This window comes from Eschrichtius robustus, chromosome 4, assembly GCF_028021215.1.
Source record: "Eschrichtius robustus isolate mEscRob2 chromosome 4, mEscRob2.pri, whole genome shotgun sequence".
NCBI lineage: Eukaryota > Metazoa > Chordata > Mammalia > Artiodactyla > Eschrichtiidae > Eschrichtius > Eschrichtius robustus.
Genome location: NC_090827.1, coordinates 132,643,703 through 132,663,392, shown reverse-complemented (window position 1 = coordinate 132,663,392; position 19,690 = coordinate 132,643,703). Strand labels below are relative to the sequence as shown.

At 40.7% G+C, this 19,690-nt stretch overlaps 1 protein-coding gene and 1 non-coding gene across 4 annotated transcripts in view; both read left to right on the top strand.

The window, feature by feature from the left end:
• The window catches only part of LOC137764326 (uncharacterized), a 52,009-nt gene extending 41,324 nt beyond the window's left edge, over positions 1-10,685 (top strand). The window contains exons 1-7 of one of the 3 annotated variants that reach the window (XR_011073960.1): positions 3,924-4,607; positions 5,424-5,560; positions 6,560-7,022; positions 7,850-7,912; positions 8,048-8,205; positions 9,012-9,086; positions 9,213-10,685. Coding sequence is in view for 2 of the 3 variants with exons in the window: in XM_068543374.1 (XP_068399475.1) it covers positions 980-1,063; positions 5,424-5,560; positions 6,952-6,989 (259 nt within the window). In the remaining variant the exon portion in view is untranslated. Of the gene's footprint in view, positions 1-979; positions 1,064-1,385; positions 2,181-3,923; positions 4,608-5,423; positions 5,561-6,559; positions 7,699-7,849; positions 7,913-8,047; positions 8,206-9,011; positions 9,087-9,212 lie in introns of those variants that run through there. The other 2 variants (XM_068543374.1, XM_068543375.1) reach the window with 2 other exon arrangements.
• A 2,917-nt stretch (positions 10,686-13,602) lies between these two features.
• TRNAV-CAC (transfer RNA valine (anticodon CAC)) lies at positions 13,603-13,675 on the top strand. The gene has a single exon. It is a non-coding gene; the product is annotated as a tRNA-Val (tRNA).
• Positions 13,676-19,690: the final 6,015 nt, after the last annotated feature.

Sequence of the window (19,690 nt, the reverse complement as noted above, 5' to 3'; positions counted from 1 at the left end):
CAAATTGAATCAGCCTCAGGAAGGTACCTGGAAATCTCTTTTTCTCTAGTCTCCTGCTCTTATCCTGCCCTTGTGTTGGGGAAGCTGCTTCCAACTAGCAGGTACCCCCAACAGGTAGGTTCCATCCTGGGATCTTGGCAGACTTTTACAGTCCTTCCTGAGTGTCTTCTTGGGGCTCTGGGCTCTTTAGAGAAGCACACTCACAGGACAACCTCTTCTACTGCTACTATTAATCACTTCCCATAGATACCTTTGATGCTTGTTATGATAAAAGACCCCCCTCCCTTTTAGAGGTGAGGGTGGGAGGACAAAGCAGGCAAAGGGAAGGAGAGCCCTATCCTGCTACACACCATGGATGTCCACAGGCCGGGGCAAGGAGCAGTTGTTCTGAGACTCGTGAGGAGTGGGAAGTCTGCCTCTGAGTGGTGGATGAGGCTTTCTGTGTTAAGTGAAAGCACAAGTGGGGTCCACTCTGTGGGCAGTGGTATAGGACTGCAGTGACACAGCCTCCCTCCACCTTACCAACGTGTGCACCACGGCTTTCTTTTTAGATAATGGAACCGTAACACTCTTATCTACAGCGAGTGTCCTTTCTGGCTTTTAAAATTCTTGGATTTTCTTCACATGGATTTCCATGTAGTATGCATGTTTAGGCTGAGAAAGGTGGTGTCTTATTCCTATGGAGTCATTTGTGATAAAATAAACTGAAATTCAGACCATCTTATGAGATATATAAAAATGACCAGAGGCAAAAAGCATTGGGAGCATCTAATAAATGTAATAAGTTATTTTTGTGGCAGCAATGTTATTTTAAATACAAATTCTATTGAGAGTGAATATGAAGATTTATTAGTTAATATTTATAAATCCATTTAAGCTGCTCAGATAAATGGATAATCTAAATAGTTATGGTTAGGCAGGCTGAAATGGGTTTGAGCTTGGTGACATAAAATCCTCATTTCTTGGCCTCTTTCCCCAGCATTCTGCAGGGATACACTGGCTCATTTGAAGCTTTGACCTTCAAGGTTTTAAAGGAAGGAGCCGAGGTGCACATAAGTAGAAGGTATGTGTCTCTTGAAATTTGTTTCTTTCAAGTTTGATGCTCAAAAGAAAAAAAAAAAGTCATTAATTTGACAGTCATGCATAAGAAAAGAGCACTTTCCTCTGTGAAGTAATATATCCTAAGGGTTGAGAATGCAGGCTGCCACTTGCTAGCTGTGTGGTCTTGGGCAGCTCACTTAACCTCTTTGTGCTTCAGTGTCCATCCTTGAATGGCTTGGATATCTGGATGGCAATGTGCCAAGTGGCATATGCCTTTTCTACCAAACACCTTGTTGATAATGAGTGCTTAACATATGCAGAGTAAGTCATGCCTTCTTTATCAGGCAGTATTCTCATCTGCAAGCTGCTGTTAACCACCATGCTTTGCTGCAGTAAGGAGATTTACTGGAAAGCCAGGGGAAGTTCACAGAATAGAAAAGAGGCAGTTTGGAAAAAGGGCAGGAGTCAAGGATGCCAGGGAAGCAGCAGCAAGAGCCACGCCCCATCACTCCGGGGACTGGTCTGGCCTGGGAACTCCTCTGCCACCCAGATGCAGCTGACCTCCAAACATTTTCTCCTGTTGCATCTGCTCCCAAGCTTCGGAGTCCTGGAGTCAAGGATATGCAGGTGAGTTTCTGGCATGGCTCTTCCTGCCCTCCTCCCTGCACTGTATCAGGAGTGGGTAAAAGATATCTCTGACCCCCTTGGTTTCCATAACGGGAGGTGGCAATGGAAAGCAGTCATTGGGATCTACCTTCTTTCCAAGATTACATACAATGGAAAATTCTACCAGTAGGAATATGTGGTGCCTAGAGTGGAGGTGTGTAGACTCTGGGTAGTCAGAAAAAATCACAGATCTCTGCTTTACTTGTATAAGACTTCAAATTTTCCTCAGTAACTCTGTGAGCAGTGATATGCTGGTAAGTGTTTAACAACTGGCTCTCTGGCCCTGATTTGTAGCACTTGTACATTTCCACAGGGCAAATACCCCTACTGTGGCCAATTTCACGATACTACATGACATCTGAGCACAGTTGGAAATACACAGTAACATACTACTGTATAACATTTCAGCCATACAGTTACAACAGATGTAAATAATCTCAAGTGCATAGATGATAGTAAAATGTGGTGAGACAATGAGGAAGTGATGAGTTTTGAGTATTTATTACCTTTGTTAACATAATTTAATTGTAAGTTTATACGATTTAATTTTTAATCATAGCTGTATTTAGCAAATGGCTTGCAAAATTTTTGAGAAAAACTTTGAGCCAGTTCCAGCATACTACTGCCCATGAGGTGGATCAATAATGTTATTGAGAGAGAGATTGAAAGATCTGAGAGATTCCTTACACAGTAGGATGTTTGGTGGAGAGGCCTAGGACCTGGGAATTTTGCACAGCAGTCTGTAACACTGCGGACTCTCAGTAAAAGAATAATAATAGTGCCTGGCATTTACTTAGGAAAACACATTCTTACTCAACATCCCACTCATTTTTGATCCTCACAACAAATCCAAGGAAAAGGTAAGCAAGGTGTGTTACAGGTGAGGGGACGGAGAGTCAGAGAGCTGAAGTGACCACTGACACATGGAGCTGAGACTAGAATTGGGTCCTTGAGACTTCCAGTTCACAGCTTTTTCCATACCATCCTGCTTCTTTGAACCCCCTGCCGTCACTGGGAGAGCCATTTATTATAAGCAGCCCATTAAATAATCCGGGATGTGTATGTCAGGCCTTATTCCCCAAATTCATTCCAGGGGCCTCTCCTGTATCTTCACAAATAAAGAATGAAATAAAGTTGGAGGCTTATAGAGTGGGCAATGATAACCCATTGCATTAGCAGCTTTGATAGCCAGACCCCAAGATGGCCACCAATGATCCTTACCCCCTGGTGTTCATGTCCTTGGACCCCTACATCGAAGAGGGCTGGCCTTGTGACCAATAGGATACTGCAGGAGTGATGGTATATGACTTCTGAAGCCAGCCATAAATGGCACTGCAGCTTCTGCCTTGTTCTCTTGGATCACTGGGGGAAGTGCTCTCAGCTCTTGTGCTTTGGGGGAAGTCGGCAGAAGGTTGTGCAGACACCCAAGCAGCCCAGTGGAGAAGCCCACATTGGAAGGAACTGAGGCCTCCCACCAACAACCAGCACTACTTGCCAGCCATGTGGCTGGCAAGAGCATGTCTCAAAAAATGAAGAGCCACCTTGGAAGTGGATTCTCCAGCTCCAGACAAGCTTTCAGATGACAGCCACCTTGGCTAACATCTGACTGAACCTCATAAGAAACCCCAAGTCAAAATCACCCACCTAAGTGCTCCCAAAGTATTGACCCACAGAAACTGAGAGATGACCAATGTTTATGTTTTTTTAAGCCACTTAGTTTTTGGGTAATTTGTTACACAGCAAGAATTCAACTGGATTTCTTTCAGAGCTGCACCATATGGGCTGTGGGTGATCTTAATCCACTACAGAGAGGTGTTAGGGGCTTAAGCGAGCACTTTAAGTAAATTGTTGTGTTGTTTTTGTTTTCCACCAAAGAAATTGAATTCTAAGTCAACATTGGAGGGCTTTGTATAATATAACTTGAAATGCATTTTCTCTTTAATGCTTTTCTAAATAAATCTAATGCTTTTCTAACATTTTTTTTTTCCTATTGTTATACACAAAAATGTGCACTCTATACTGAGTGCATCTGCAACTCTGAAGAGCAAGGCAGCTTGACCTGGCATTGACTCAGGCGCCCTTAAGTCATCCCACAGCCCTTTAGACCCCACCTTCACTGTCCCCTTTGATACTTTTGGGTCTCTGGGCCATGGCATCGCCTGCCCTTTGGGAAAGCCTGAACAAGGGAAAATAATGAAACAAATTAATTAGGAAGGGAGGGGGCTAGAGACCCCACTGGATGTTGCGGGTGGAGACCTTAAGATCATTAGCAAAACACCAGCCCTAACACCCTCCGGGAGGCTGAGCCTGGAAAAATCAGCTCGCGTTTCCAAGAGCTCAGGAGAGGATCTCAGCGTAGACAGGCTGTCGTGCCTACCGGGAGGGTGGGAGCCGGGATTACCCCAGCTCCTTGGCGCGTTTCCTCCGAGCTGGAGGAGGCCGAGGGTGGACCCCGGAGCCGTTGCCCAAGGCGAGGCGCCCGAGCGCCGGCGCGGGGAGACCGGAGGTGGGACGCGGCAGGCTGCGCCTTGCAGGCCAGAGGCAACGGGTGCGGAGCGCGCACGGCCCCTGAGCGCCGGCGCCTTCAGCATGGAGTGGGAGCTCAACTTTCTGCTCTACCTGGCGCTCTTCTTCTTTCTGCTCTTCTTACTTTTCCTGCTGCTCTTCGTAGTCATCAAGCAGCTGAAGAACTCCGTGGCCAGCACTGCCGGGGCGCTCCAGCCCGGGCGCCTCTCGCTGCACCGGGAGCCTTGGGGCTTCTCCCACGACCAAGGGGTGTGACCGGCGCCGCGCGGACACTGGCAGGAGGGCATGGAGCTGTGCGGGCACCGGGCTGGGTCTCGGCCTCGATTCTCTGGCCGCCCGGGTTCGAGGGCCAGGCTCGGCTGCCTCGCTGGCAGGTCCGTTTGGGCGTGGGAGGGGTTGGCAAAGGGGCGACTTTCTCCGCTCCTCCGGGAGGCTCGGGGCTCGCGGCGCGCGGGGATGTCAGGGACGGCGGGTGTCTGGGGTCTGGGCTGGTGCTGTGCTCTTAGGGAGGGACCCTAAGCTTTTCCGGGGCGGGGAAAGATGCAGAAAAGAGAGAAGTTTAGCTTTTGGAGCCAGAATGGCTTTGAGCACCTGCAAGCTCTTCTTCCAGTCCAACTGCAATTTATCTTGTACCCAAGGGGTACAGCACTAAATTATTCGGATAATTCAGTCCAGCCACTTGCAAACAAAATCGAATGTCATCCTAACCTTTGCGACAGGAGGCAGGAAGAAACAGGGCGCGCTCGAAGTATTCCAAACACTGCTTTAAGTATCTTTGTGCTTTGAAGATGCTAAATGGGATTCAACTGGCGGTGCCAAGGAGCGAGGACTCAGTGGCCCGTTTTTTTATGGGGAATCTCCTCTTCCTCTCGATCCCTACTCCTATTCTAGACGCCAGCCCCGTAGGTGCCTGCAGATTGCTGCGGCGGTAGGTTTAGAGTCTGAAACAGCAGGATGGTGAGCGTTAGAGTGGGAGCCATTGGGAGACTCCTTGGAGCTGCCATGGAGGGCTGGAGAAAAGAGGCAGTTGAAGCGTTGTAGGGCAACGGGAAAAGGACAGGAGGAATGTAGGCTGTCCTACGTGATCAGAACCTTTTCGGGAAGATTGACGGGCAGGAGTAAACTGCTCACCAGTGTGCCCTAAGTACGCTCTGGGCAATGTTAGTCTGGGAAATAACTTTATCTTCCAGATGCTTTTTCCTCGGTTTATGCCATCTCAAGTTCTGGAGCCGAGCTGCTGCTCTGGGCTGGGGTGTGGAGGACCGCGGATGCAGTTACAGCCGGGTAACCGGGCTGGAAACACCAGAGACGGACGTTTTCTGCGATGGTAAGCAGGGACCACCCTTGGTTTCACTTTGTCCCTGGGTAAACTTTTGAAGACCCAGGCCCTTTAAAAAGTGAGAGCTTAGGATGGAGGAAATGGGTGCAATGAAATAAAGGGCTCTCTCCCACTCAGAACCAGTGAGCTTCTACTGGAACCAAGGAGCCAAACTGATTCCTAACCTAGTACAGTGTCTAGGTAGAGGATCATAAAAATTAGAATGGGATGTGAGAAGTGATTGCAATTTTAATAAATATGCTCTTTTGGAAAACAGTGCAGGGGTTCTTGAAGTATGTAATGCAGATACAATTTGTCTTCAATAAAGGAAGATCTGGGTTCAGTCATGTTTAGGATAAGATAAGCTGTCCCTGTTGTGACTGTAACACGGAAAACATTTATTAATTTTAGGCACAGAGACAGACCATGTAGAAAGGCTAAAAACAGTGAAACACTAAGTGTTGCCTAAGTCGATAATATGAAAGTGAAGTGGAAGACAATTATTTTAATAATTCAAGAGAAGGAGAAATAGTCTCACTTATGTGAATATTTATGGGGGAAGTTTTGGCCTGACACATTCAGATAATTTCCTGCTTTCCTATTTCACTTTAGTAGAATAGAACTGTTGTTAATGAAGTGAGTGGTTTATTTTAAATATAATGTCATAAGCAAATTCAAATACATATGTGTATATACATATGTACATGCATATATGTGTGTATATACACACATATATGTATATATACACACATATATATATATATACACATATATACACATACACACACCTCTCTCTATTGAAGGTATAATAAGACTCGATTTGAATTCCCAGTTTGAATCTCAGAATCAACTGCAGTGATTCTAAATTGTACTTTGCACAGTAGTTCTCTAACTGGTTGACACCTGTGGAGTGACATGTAGTTATACAGTTGTATGGTTAATATGGACTTTGAAGATGAGTGTGGGAGTAATTAATAAGAAATAATAGGGGCTTCCCTGTTGGCGCAGTGGTTGAGAGTCTGCCTGCCGATGCAGGGGACACGGGTTCGAGCCCTGGTCTGGGAGGATCCCACATGCCTCGGAGCAACTGGGCCCGTGAGCCACAACTACTGAGCCTGCGCATCTGGAGCCTGTGCTCTGCAACGAGAGGCCGCGACAGTGAGAGGCCCGTGCACTGCGATGAAGAGGGGCCCCCGCTCGCCGCAACTGGAGAAAGCCCTCGCACAGAAACGAAGACCCAACACAGCCAAAAATAAATAAATAAATTTATTAAAAAAGAAAAAAAGCAATAATAGTTTACAAGGATGGAAAACAATCCCTTCATACTTTATAAATAACCAGAATGCAAATTGTTTTAACCACCTGCTTGTCTTGATTTTATAATCCTTTATTCTTCGTAGCAGTGCCACTGGTGTCCAGAGGTTTAAATCACCCCTGACTCTTCTAGACAGGAGACTATAGAGAACTCAGGGTGAGTAGTTTGCTGCCATCCCAGTATTAAGCCAATCTCTTTGCTGGTTCTACTGACTCAGTTTCCTACGAAAAGAGTGGTTGCCTTTCTCTCTTGTGGCCAGTTCCATTTTATAACCTCCTCAGAATCTAATTCATTAACTACTAAGTTCCCATTTATCCAGGCAAAAATGAATATTTATTCCTATTACCCAATCTCTGCCTGGAACTTGGCCCTAAAATCTGGGAATTAAGAATTCTCACATTTGCTCTCAGAACTTGCTGCTGTTGATCTCCTGCTTTGCGCTTGCTTTGTTAGAGGTCTTGCTTTTGAAACTTTGACTTCTCTACATGAGCTGCCCTGTTCCATTCATTTATTCAATCATCATTTTTAAGAACGCAACATAGATCGATCTCTCACATTAGAACTACTTTTGAACTCAAATTTTGTGCTACCTGTATACATTTTTAATCTAGCGCTCTGACGCCCACAATGGCCTAGGTGCCAGGCTTGTACATATTGGCTGCTCCATCCACTGACCACACCCTGGTCCTGACAATCACTCCACCAAGTCTGTTTTTGAAGACAGTGTACATATGAGCTAGGCATTAAAACATTTTGAAAAGTCAGGAACATTTAAAATAACTTGCTCGTTATATAAGTGTAACTTGATTATAGAAAATTGCTATATTTTATTTTCAATATGAGGTTTTTAGTGACTCTTCAGCAATGTTAGAAACTGAGTTGAATTTCTTACATTATAAGGAAATGGGCCATAATTCGATTGTTATATAATATTAGTATTCTGTTTCAACTGTTCTTATTTCATTGTTGTTTCTAAATTTCAGCTGTTTAAAAAGACTTGAAATCTTATTAGGATAATCTCGATTGTTTCATGGATTTCCAAACTTGTAAGTGCAATGAATCTGCAGTTCTATTTGGAAAGATAACCATTTTAAGTTGAATGAGAATGACATCACAATCATACCTGTGAAATCTAAAATGTCTAATAAAGTAGATTCCTATGTCTGAACTTCAATTTTAAGGCACAGCTGTGGATGCAGGACTGATGCCATCTGGTGTGATTGCACAGAATAAGAGAGAAAATTTACCCAGGGTGTGCCATGCACTGGCTTTTCTGGGAATGGACAAGGTGCCAGGATTTGTTTTTGGTTCACTTGCAGGGGTGGAAACTTGGAACTAGGTGAGTAAAAAATATGCAATATTCTATTTTTAGCTTGACATTTCATGTTTCCAATTTTGTCTATAGTTTCAAAATAAGTGCAATAGGGTTAAAAATTTTTAATGGCCAAAATTCTAAACATTGTAAATGGTTAAACCATTTAGGATAGTGGGAAATGATTATTTTTTCTAATTCATACCTACTAATATAGAGACTTTTAGAATACTAATGTAGTACATAGAAAGTACTTGCAGAATACTGTACTCTGTTTTTATTTTTATAGCTACTCTGAGGTACTTGTGCTTATTTAAGCTAGATCCACAGTTTAAACTCTGGGACCATTAGGAAATCACTGTCAGCTGTCTGTGTCACATAAAGGGAAAATTAAACATTGAGTTGTAGATCTTTGATGTTGATTTTTTGTTCGTTTGAATCAGTGAAATCAATTCTCAATTCTCCATTTTTTACTTTGTCTACACAAAATAAAGTTATAGATGAAATAATGATCTGAATAATTATCTGAGTAGTTAGCATTTTAACATATAAGAATTTGAGTAAGCAGAAGGGCAGACCTGTGTTTAGAGAGCACTGAGAACATAATAGACATTCAGAAAAAAACTTCCTGATGGATTAAGCCAAAACCCCTCTTATTTGCCTTAATAGCAGCTATTTTACACAGTAATCCTGATTATTTCCTCCACCCACCTTTGGTCTGTTTAGGCATTGGTGGGTTCAAGATATACTTTTGTTTTATTAATATGATTCTATGAAGTTTCTTGAACTTGAATATGTACAGATTCTTCAGGCAAGATATTTTTTACTTTCAGATAAAAATTTTCTTATTGGGAATCAAGGTGGATTGCTATCTTGAAATTACTGGACTGAACAGCGGCTTAAACAAAGTAGGGGTTTCGTTTTGTTCTCGTGTAACAAGGAGGTTGGGGGTCAGCTAGTACTGGTGTTGGTTCAGCAGCTCACAGATGTCGGGGTCAAGGTGGCCCCTGAGGTTCCCATGGCTTTTCCCTTAGGTTCCAAGGTGGTTGTTACAGCTCCCCTCAAGAAGATGGAGGAAACCCAAAGGGAAAACAGAGCACGCCAGTTTGAGTCCGCTTCCATTTAAAGAGCTTTCGGCAGCCCAGCAACTTTTGCTTACATCTCATTGGCCAGACTGTGTCATTGGCTCCTGCTATGTCTAAGGTTGGCTGAGAAAGGTAGTTCTTGTTGCTGGACATATAACTGCCTTCAACAAAAATCTGAGTTCTCTTGATAAGGAAGAAGATAATGGTGGATCTTGGGTGAACAACTTGTAGTCTGTGCCCTGGATACAAAATACAGTAGTAAAGAAGCATAATGCTTGAAACATGTCAAAACTGTAGCTCCTTCACAACTGGCAACACTCCAAGCAACACTGCTGTTCTCTGAGAGAGTGAGTAGAGTGAAGACGTGTTAGGTTTTCTCATGAAACACTTACCAGGACTGCCCTTCTCTCTCAACCAACATCCTTGCCCCCATCAGGCTTTTCTAGAGGAAGATGCTGGGAACCTGCACACTGTCTTGGAGGACATAATCTCTTCATGGAGGTTTGAAATGGGATGAGGAATGTTCTACCTTGCTACTTCCACATCTGCTTCATTTCTCTCTTCTCTGATTTTCCTGACAAATTTTTGGTGGAATCTAGTTGTGTATTTGATCCCCATAAAAAGATCATTCCTTTCACGCACCGGGGAGGGTAATCTATGTGAAGAAAGGCTACTTTACTCCCTTCTGGGACTCCACCACCAATCTAGGAATATCCTGGAAGAATTGCTTCTCAGAACTGCTTCCATATGCAGCCTACATCCTGGCTCAGCAAAGGGAGAAGAAACACTTCCCACATCCAGGGCTGTCCAAAAGAACTTTCTGTGGTGACAGAAATGTTCTATATCTGAACTGTCTTATATGGTAGCCACTAGCCACATGGGGTTAGCGAACACTTGAAATGTGGCTACTGTGATTGAGGAGGTAAATTTAAATTTTATCTACTTTTAAATAATTTAAATGTAAATAGCCACATGTGGCCAGTGTCTATTGTGCTGTACAGCATAGTACACACCTTTCTCTTTCCTGTGTTTTAGAACTTGCTGGGTGTGTGTATGGGGAGGAGGATGGTTAGAGTCACCATGTAAGTCACATGCTTGGTGTTCCATGGTCTTCACTGTTCCACCTCGCCATTGAACTTGTCTCCCAGAGGAAAAGGAAACATGGTATTTTGGAACTAAATTCAAGATGTTAACTTGACATTTACACATTGAACGTAGGTATAAGTGGAATGGTCTCCTGGGAATAGATCCTGTGATTGATTTTAGTAATAACTGGTGATGGGAAAGGGGTAGTGCCAATCATTTAACATTCCTAGTGAACATTATGTGTTCCTAGTCAAAGTCAGCAGAGATTATTTTATTCTGTTGTGTAATTCATTCTTTCACTTTATTTTTTTAATATTGTGGCTGCTAAATGATACTTCATGTCTGTTTTTCAAAATACTTTGTGGTTTATACTTTTAAAAGGCTGTGAAATAAAAACATAATTATATGTAACTCAGCTTGGTGTGTGTGTGAATTATTATTACCCATACTTTTTGAAGAGTTAATTAGGATGAGGTAAATGGAAGGAAGGAAATATTTATTTTTGTATCAGATTTTCTTTATAATGGGCATGTTTATATGCCAATTAATGTTATTTTTTAAAAATATTAAATGATTCTTTCACTGTATACAGAGTTTGGGTAAAATATGAGGGTGGCAATGGCATTGAGTAATTTTTTCAAGTGTCTGGGTGTTTTTCTACGCAGAGCATCACTTGACTTTCGTCTCAGTGTCCTGTTTTGGGTTGTTTGTCTTTTATTAATGAGTTGTACGGATTCTTAAAAATATCCTAGACGCTACTCCTTTATCCCAATATATGCTTTGCAGTAATTTTCTTCTACTTTCTGGATAGCCTGTTCATTTTCTTAACAATTTCTTTAAGAGAGGGATTTTTAAATTTTGAAGATAAATTTATCCACTGTTTTCTTTTATTGCTTTCCATGTCCTCTTCCTGTCTTTTAGGTCACAAAAATATACGCCTGCGCTTTCTTCTAGACTACAAGCTTTATAGTTCTAACTTTTACTATGTCTGTTATCCATCTCAAATTAATTTTTGTATATGCTATGAGGTAAGGATTGGGTTCTCCCCACGCCCCATATGTATGAACAGTTTTCCCCCCATTTATTGAGAAGGCTTTCCTGTCCCCATTGGATTGCTTTGGCATCTCAGTCAAAAATCAAATGACTATTGATTTGACTATGTGGGACTATTTCTGGGCTCTGTATTCCATTCCATAAGGTCATCCTTATGCTACTACCTCAGTGTCTTGATTACTGTATTTTCACAATAAGTCTTGGTATTCACCACAAAATGTTATGAATCTGAACTTTTTAAAAATAAACTTCTACTGAAGATTTAGTCTACATGCAAAAAGTAATTTCAGTTGAAAATGGTTGAATTCAGTAAGAAAACCCCACTATGAAACCAGGCTTCCTTTATTCTTGCTTGTAGCCCCACCCGTAATCTGAATCAAGATCTAGAGTTGAACTTGGTTAAAAGGATCCTTATAAGTAGAAAATATCCTTTTTTTTCTGTTTTTATAGTTGAGAACAAACTGTACTTTTTAAAGGGACTTTTTACTAGAAAGCTAAAGTGATACAAAACAAACCAAAAAGCATAGAAGCTCATGAGTTGTTAGGGTCCCAGCTTCTTTACCAACCTAAGTCTAGCCACAGATTGGACTGCCTGGCTCAAGTATCAGGACATCCATTTTGATGTTTTCCACTCATCTCCACAGTGGCTGACATTTGAGTGGTTGGATACCAGATCTTGCTTTTTAGAAATTTAGCTGAGGTAGTTTGATTGGCACCAAATCATGTCTCATGCCCCATTTTATTTGCATGCAGTTTTCCAGACACACTACTTCTTGTCCTTTACACATCTCAACTGGGGACTCATTGTGAAGTCCCAGCCGATTATAGGAAAAGCAAATGGTCGCATCCATCTCCTACTACTGCTATAATCTCACCCCACTCCTCGGAGCTAACAGTTCTTAACAGTTTGCCATCTATCTTTTGAAATGATATTCTATGTACTTTCATGCTCTTACAATGTGACTTTGACATTGAGAGATAGGGTCTGTGTCCCTTCCCCTGGAATCTGGGCAGGCTTGTGACAGTGGAAATTGGCGGAAGTGACACTGACTTATGAAGCTCGGTCAGGAGAGGCAATGCAGTTTCTCCATCGTTTGATGGAATATCTACTTTTGGAGCCCTGAGTCACCATGTAATATTGCAGTATCCTGAGGCCATCATCACTTTCTGAAGAAGCTCAGGCAAAGGGAGAGGCCCCTTGTAGGGGCTGTAGTTGAGCATCACCACAGATGAATAACTCAGTGAATGACTGTTGAGTCCTTGCAGCTCCTTCCAGACTTCCTGGAGCAGAGACCAGGCAGTCTCGCTGTGCCCTGTCTGATTCCTGGTGGTTGTTTTAATTCACTAAGTTTGGGAGAGTTTGTTATCGCAATAGTAACTGGAGAATATGTCTTAGAAAATTTTAATAAAAATAGAAGCATCTTTATTTTAAATTGCTGTTAGAATTCTCAGCAATTTAACAAGTATATGCTATTGATGGACATGAAATTCATTGCCAATTTTTCTACAGATTGTATTTATACAGGTATGATTGCTGGGTTAATTGGTTTAGAAATCTCAAGAGTTGGTAGATACTGACAATCTCAATCCTAAATGACTGTGTCAGTATCGATCCATCCGCTTTCCTATACTACTTGACATTATGGGTCTTTTAAAAATTTGCCATTATAGTGAACAAAAAACAATAGAACCTTATTGGTTTGATCTGAACCAAAGAGGACTTTGTTCCTCTTGTTTCATGTTTATTGGCCATTTTAATTTCCTCATCTCTAAGTACCTATTCATATTTTTTAACCTATTTTTCTAACGTGTTGTTTATCTTTTTATAAGTAATTTATATATACTAGAGATATATAATGACTACATATATAATGAATATATACATAACATAATACATATATAGTGACTATATATATATAAAATCACTGAACATGTGTGCATATATACATACAATCAGTAATCATTCATCAGCTGGAAGTTGAAACTTTTTTCTCCTAGTCAGTTGTCTGTGTGTTAACTTTGTTTTTATTTTATCATACTGATGTTTAAAACTATATATACACATTGTTTAATTGCCATAACTACTTGTGGTAGCACAGTCGTCTCCCTTATTTTATCTTCATTTTTCAAAATTTTCTTGGCTATTCTTGTGTGTGTGTGTGTGTGTATATTTCACATAAGAAGTTAAGAATCAGGGACTTCCCTGGTGGTCCAGTGGTTAAGACTCTGTGCTCACAATGCAGAGGGCCCGTGTTCGATCCCTGGTCAGGGAACTAGATCCCTCATGCCGCAACTAAGAGCCTGCATGCCGTAGCTGAAAAAGATCCCTCATGCCACAACGAAGATCTCGCAGGCTTAAATATTAAAAAAAAAAAAAGAAGAAGAAGTTAAGAATTTGTCAATTTCCATTAAGTAAAACTCCTTTGGATTCTGGTTGGGATTACATTGAATTTATACATTAATGTTGGAGAAAAATTGACATCTTTTAGTCCTTTAATGATGGCTTAGATTGTTCACCTCATATGGGCAATCTTGGATATTCCTGCTTAAGTATTTTATAGTTTTGCTTGATAATATATAGGGGATATTAAGTGGTTATTGCTCATAAAAGAAAGCAATTGACTTTTATTTTTGAGTTTATTATATTTTTATTGGAGTAAAATTGCTTTACAACGTTGTGTTATTTTCTGCTGTACAATGAAGTGAATCAGCTATATGTATACACATATCCCCTCCCTCTTGGACCTTCCTCCCACCCTCCCCATCCCACCCATCTAGGTCGTCAGAGAGCACCGAGCTGAGCTTCCTGTGCTATACAGCAGGTTCCCACTAGCTATCTGTTTTACACACGGTAGTGTATTTATGTCAAACCTAATCTCCCAGTTCGTCCCACCCTCTCCTTCTCCCCCTTTGTTTACATGTCCATTCTCTACGTCTTCGTTTCTATTCCTTCCCTACAAATAGGTTCATCTGTACCATTTTTCTAGATTCCACATATATGTGTTAATATACGATATTTGTTTTTCTCTTTCTGACTTACTTCACTCTGCATGACAGACTCTAGGTCCATCCATATCTCTACAAATGACCCAATTTCATTCCTTTTTATGGCTGAGTAATATTCCATTGTATATATGTACCACATCTTATTTATCCATTCATCTATGATTGGACATTTAGGTTGTTTCTATGTCCTGGCTATTGTAAATAATGATGCAATGAACATTGGGGTACATGTGTCCTTTTGAATTATGGTTTTCTCAGGGTATATGCCTAGTAGTGGGATTGCTGGGTCATTTAGGTCTTTAATCCATTTAGAGTTTATTTTTGTGTATGGTGTTAGGTAATGATCTAATTTCATTCTTTTACAGGTAGCTGTCCAGTTTTCCCAACACCATTTATTGAAGAGGCTGTCTTTTCTCCATTGTATGTTCTTGCCTCCTTTGTCATAAATTAGGTGACCATATGTGCATGGGTTTATCTCTGGGCTTCTATCCTGTACCATTGATCTACATTTCTGTCTTTGTTCCAGTACCATACTGTCTTGATTACCGTAGCTTTGTAGTATAGTTTGAAGTCAGGGAGCCTGATTCCTCCAGCTGTAAGACCAGAAACTATAAAACTCTTTGAGGAAAACGTAGGAAAAACACTCTTTGACATAAACCACAGCAATTGACTTTTATACATTGATTTTATATCTCACCGCTTATTAAACTCCTCTATTTATTGAATAATATTTTTTTAGTGATTTCCTTGCATTTTCTAGGTTGTCAGTCATATTGTACAAATAACGAGTTTTGTTGCTTTGCAACCTGCATTTGTGCAGTTTATTTCATTTCTTTTCATATGGCAGTGACCAGGACAGCTAGTACAATGTTGAGTATTACTGGTGATAATTCGGTATTCTTGTCTTGTATCTTTCTTTTTTTAAATTTTATTTATTTATTTATTTATTTATTTATGGCTGTGCTGGGTCTTCGTTTCTGTGCGAGGGCTTTCTCTAGTTGCGGCAAGTGGGGGCCACCCCTCATCACGGTGCGCGGGCCTCTCGCTATCGCGGCCTCTCTTGTTGCGGAGCACAGGCTCCAGACATGCAGGCTCAGTAATTGTGGCTCACGGGCCCAGTTGCTCCGTGCATGTGGGACCCTCCCAGACCAGGGCTCAAACCCGTGTCCCCTGCATTGGCAGGCAGACTCCCAACCACTGTGCCACCAGGGAAGCCCTGTCTTGTATCTTATTTCTAATCTTAATGATTGTACTTCTAATGTTTAACCTTTAAATATGACATTTGCTGCAGGTTTCAGATATTTTTCTTTTCATTTTTTTATGGGAATTCTTGTTTTCTTTTGTGATCTGTTTTCTTCTACTCAACAATACGTTGTGAACAGCTTTCCAAATCCAGAAGTATATAAATAAACAAATTTAAATGTCTGCATGATATTTCATTGAATATACATACTAAAATTTACTTACTGTGATACTGTGATTAATAATAAGAAATATATATTTGGTCTTCATCCCTGTTACTGGCACAGAGCTCCTAAAAGCCTTGGAATTTCCTAAGTGACAGAACAACAAAGGTGTCTTTTGTTACATTAATGAGGTGACTTTTGGACCCCACCTAAGGATGGGGGCTGGTTGCCAGGAGAACCAACCCTGTGATTAGAGGATTGAAACTTTCAGTCCCATCCCCCTGACCTCCTTGGAGGGGAGAAGGGCTGGAGACTGAGTTTAATCATGAATGGCCAATGATTTAAACCATACCTATGTAATTGAAGCCTCCATAAAAATTCCAAAAAGATGGCTTCAGAGAGCTTCCAAGCTGGTGATTTGGAGATTTGGGGAGTGTCGTGTGTCTAGAGAGGACATGAAAGCTCTGCACTCTTTCCCCATACCTTGCTCTATGCATCTCTTCCAACTGGCTGTTTCTGAGTTATATCCTTTTATAATAAACCAGTGATCTAGATGTTTTAGATGCTGTGGAAGCAGTGCAAATAAGACAAGGAAGGAAGTTCCCTACTTTCATTGGGCTTGCATTCTAGTAAAAGTCTTGAGATTCACTCTGATTGGACTAGCTTAGGTCATATGCTTACCTCATGAACCAGTCACTTGGCCAGCAGTGGGCTGATCGGGCCTAAGCCTGTGTAATATGTTCCATCCCTAAAACTAGGGATGGGCCTGCACTGGACCACATGGACTAAGAGTGGGATAGGGCTGGATACCCAAATGAAAACCAGGGCTGTTGTTGAGAAAAGGCAGAATGGATGCTGGGAGACAAGTGACAAATGTTCCTTTTAATTATGTCTTTGGGATGACTGACTATGAAAATTCTCCAAGAAGCTATTTCTTTAACCATGATTCTTGAGGGGTTAGGCTATATTAGAGCCAACCAGCTAGCTCTTACAACTTTCATATTTCTTGAGCCTCTATGGAAGAAACCTGATTTTATTCTGAGTTGTACATGTGAGACTCCCTTGCCAATGAATTAAAAGCAAACATTGCTGGACAATGTTCTCTCTTTAAAAGGAGAAAGTGCTAGGACATACCCTATTGCCCGTTCTGCCTTTCGCTTTCCTATTGCTTGAAGCATGGTCACGGTGGCCTCCACTCCAGCAGTGCCCTGGAACATTAGCCCACCTTTATGATGGAAGCTTGTGCTGAGAATGGCAGGTGTGTACGTATAGGATGGCTATAAGAAGAGCGCTTCTCATGTCCATCTATGTATGTATAATTTCATGTGGACAAAGTCTGTTCACCTCAATTTTTAAATGAGAATAGCTCTGTTCATTTCAAATTTCTCAGGTAACAAATGCCTGAATTACTCAACATATTTATTCCTCCTACATACTACTAATGTATTGGTGTTTCTGAATTCTTCAAGATTTGGGAAAGATGAATTTCCAATCAACATAGACGCTAATTGGATATGATTTATGCTAACAGTAGATAATCACAGTGTTAATTTTTATGTGGGACATGAAGTACATATAGGCTTTTTATTGGACCACTCGTAATTATTCATAAAACCATGATAAAATTTGATAAGAATCATCTGAAATCACATTGTAATAGCCAAAATGGTTTTCTTAGTCATTATATTTACTGAGTTCCAAACACTACATAGTAAACATGGTTAGGATTCGGAGCACCTTGAGGGACTCACTATGTCCTAAGGTTTCTGGGAAATATATTTGTTCCTCAACAGTATCCCAGGAGAACAAAGATTAAGCAGTCAGGGAAATTCTTTGGAATTAAAGAATAATTGGAGCGGTTTCTGGGAATGTAAAGTGGGCAATATTATGAGATTTTCTTTTTAAAGTGTTTTTCTTTTGATGTTTCAATATGAGCTTTAAAATATGTTATTTAATTATGTGGCCATTTCAGTTTTTGTTGGCCTTGTACATTATTTTAATTGCTCTTATTTCTGTCCTAGAGCCTTGTACCCAGATGTGAAAGTACTTAAAAAGTTAAAATTGCACTCACAAATGTAAGTTATCGATGTCATGACCATATCATTATCCTGCCAGTTTTTGGTCTGAGGCAATATCATAAAAGGCATAATCTTTGAAGGAGAACAAATAAAAATAGGAATTTTACGTATCCCAAATACATATATGTTTGGGTTAATTTAGTAATTCCAGTAATCCCCTCTCTGTTGCTCTGGATGACATTATCTCCTAAACTTATTAATTTTGTGTGGATCATAGATTTTCTTCAGCTGCGTCTCAGTTTCTTAACAGTTGTTTCATGTCCCCTCTGTTTGGTTGAAATTCTAACAAAGGGGACACAAACTCAGATTCCTTCAAAGGTCAGGTAGGTGGCATAAAGGCATAAAGCTGTGTGTGTTTGTGTGTATGTATATAGTTGTATATATATGTGTGTGTGGTTGAGTGTGTTTGTGGATTGTATGTGCAGTTGTGTGTGTTTGTGGTTGTGTGTATATTTGTAGCTGTGTGTGTGTGTATGATTGTGTGTGTTTTTGGATTGTACATACAGTTGTGTGTATATGGTTGTGTGTGTTTGTATGGCTGTGTGTATTTGTAGTTTTGTGTGTGTATGTGTGTATGTTTATGGATTATATGTACAGTTGTGTGTGTTTCTGTGATTGTGTGTGTGTTTGTAGTTGTGTGTATGTCTGTAGAGGTATGTGTGTGTGTGTGTGACTGTGCACACTCACATGTGGGTGAGGGGTGCACATGGGGTGAGGGGTGAGGACTATGGCTGGCTGCACCTACCTGCTCTATTTTTAGATGTGCTTGTCCACAAGTTTGTAAAATACCATGCTGGCCAAACAAAACATCATAGGAAACAAGTCTTTATGCTCAGACTCTAAAATGCCTTAGTATTGCAAGGCTGTTTAAGTTGTCCTTTATTTATTTATTTGTTTGTTTATTAAAATTTTTATACAGTTTCAAAGTTATTACAAAATATTGGCTATATTCCTCATGTTGTACAATATATCCTTGAGCTTATCTTATACCCAACAGTTTGTACTTCCCACTCCCCCGCCCTTACACTGCCTGCTCCCACCCCGCCAACCTGGTAACCACTACTTTGCTCTCTATATCTGTTGAGTCTGCTTCTTTTTTGTTATATTCACTAGTTTGTTGTATCTTTCAGATTCCACATGTATGTGATATCATGCAGTATTTGTCTTCCTCTCTCTTATTTCACTTAGCATAATGCCCCCCAAGTCCATCCATATTGCAGCAAATGGTGAAATTCCGTTCTTTTTTATCGCTGAGTAGTATTCCATCGTATATATACACCACATCTTATTTATCCATTCACCTGTTGATGGACACTTAGGTTGCTTCCGTATCTTGATAATTGTAAATAATGCTGCTATGAACGTTGGGGTGCATGTATCTTTTTGAATTAGTGGTTGTTTTTTTTTTCTTATATATTACCAGGAGTGGCATTGCTGGGTCATATGGTAGTTCTGTTTTTAAATTTCTGAAGAATCGCCATACTGTTCTCCATAGTGGCTGCACCAATTTACATTCCCACCAACAGTGCACATGTGTTTCCTTTTCCCCACACCCTCTACAACACTTGTTATCTTTGGTTTTTTAACAATAGGCCTCCTAATAGGTGTGAAGTGATATCTCATGGTGTTGATTTGCATTTCCCTGATAATTAGTGATGCTGAGCACATTTTCATATACCTGTTGGCATATTTGTATATTATTTTTTGGACCATAAATTGGAACCTACTCTGTATGTTGTTTTTCTTATTTGCTTTTCTTATATAACAATGTTTTTGACAATTTTTATTCACACTACTT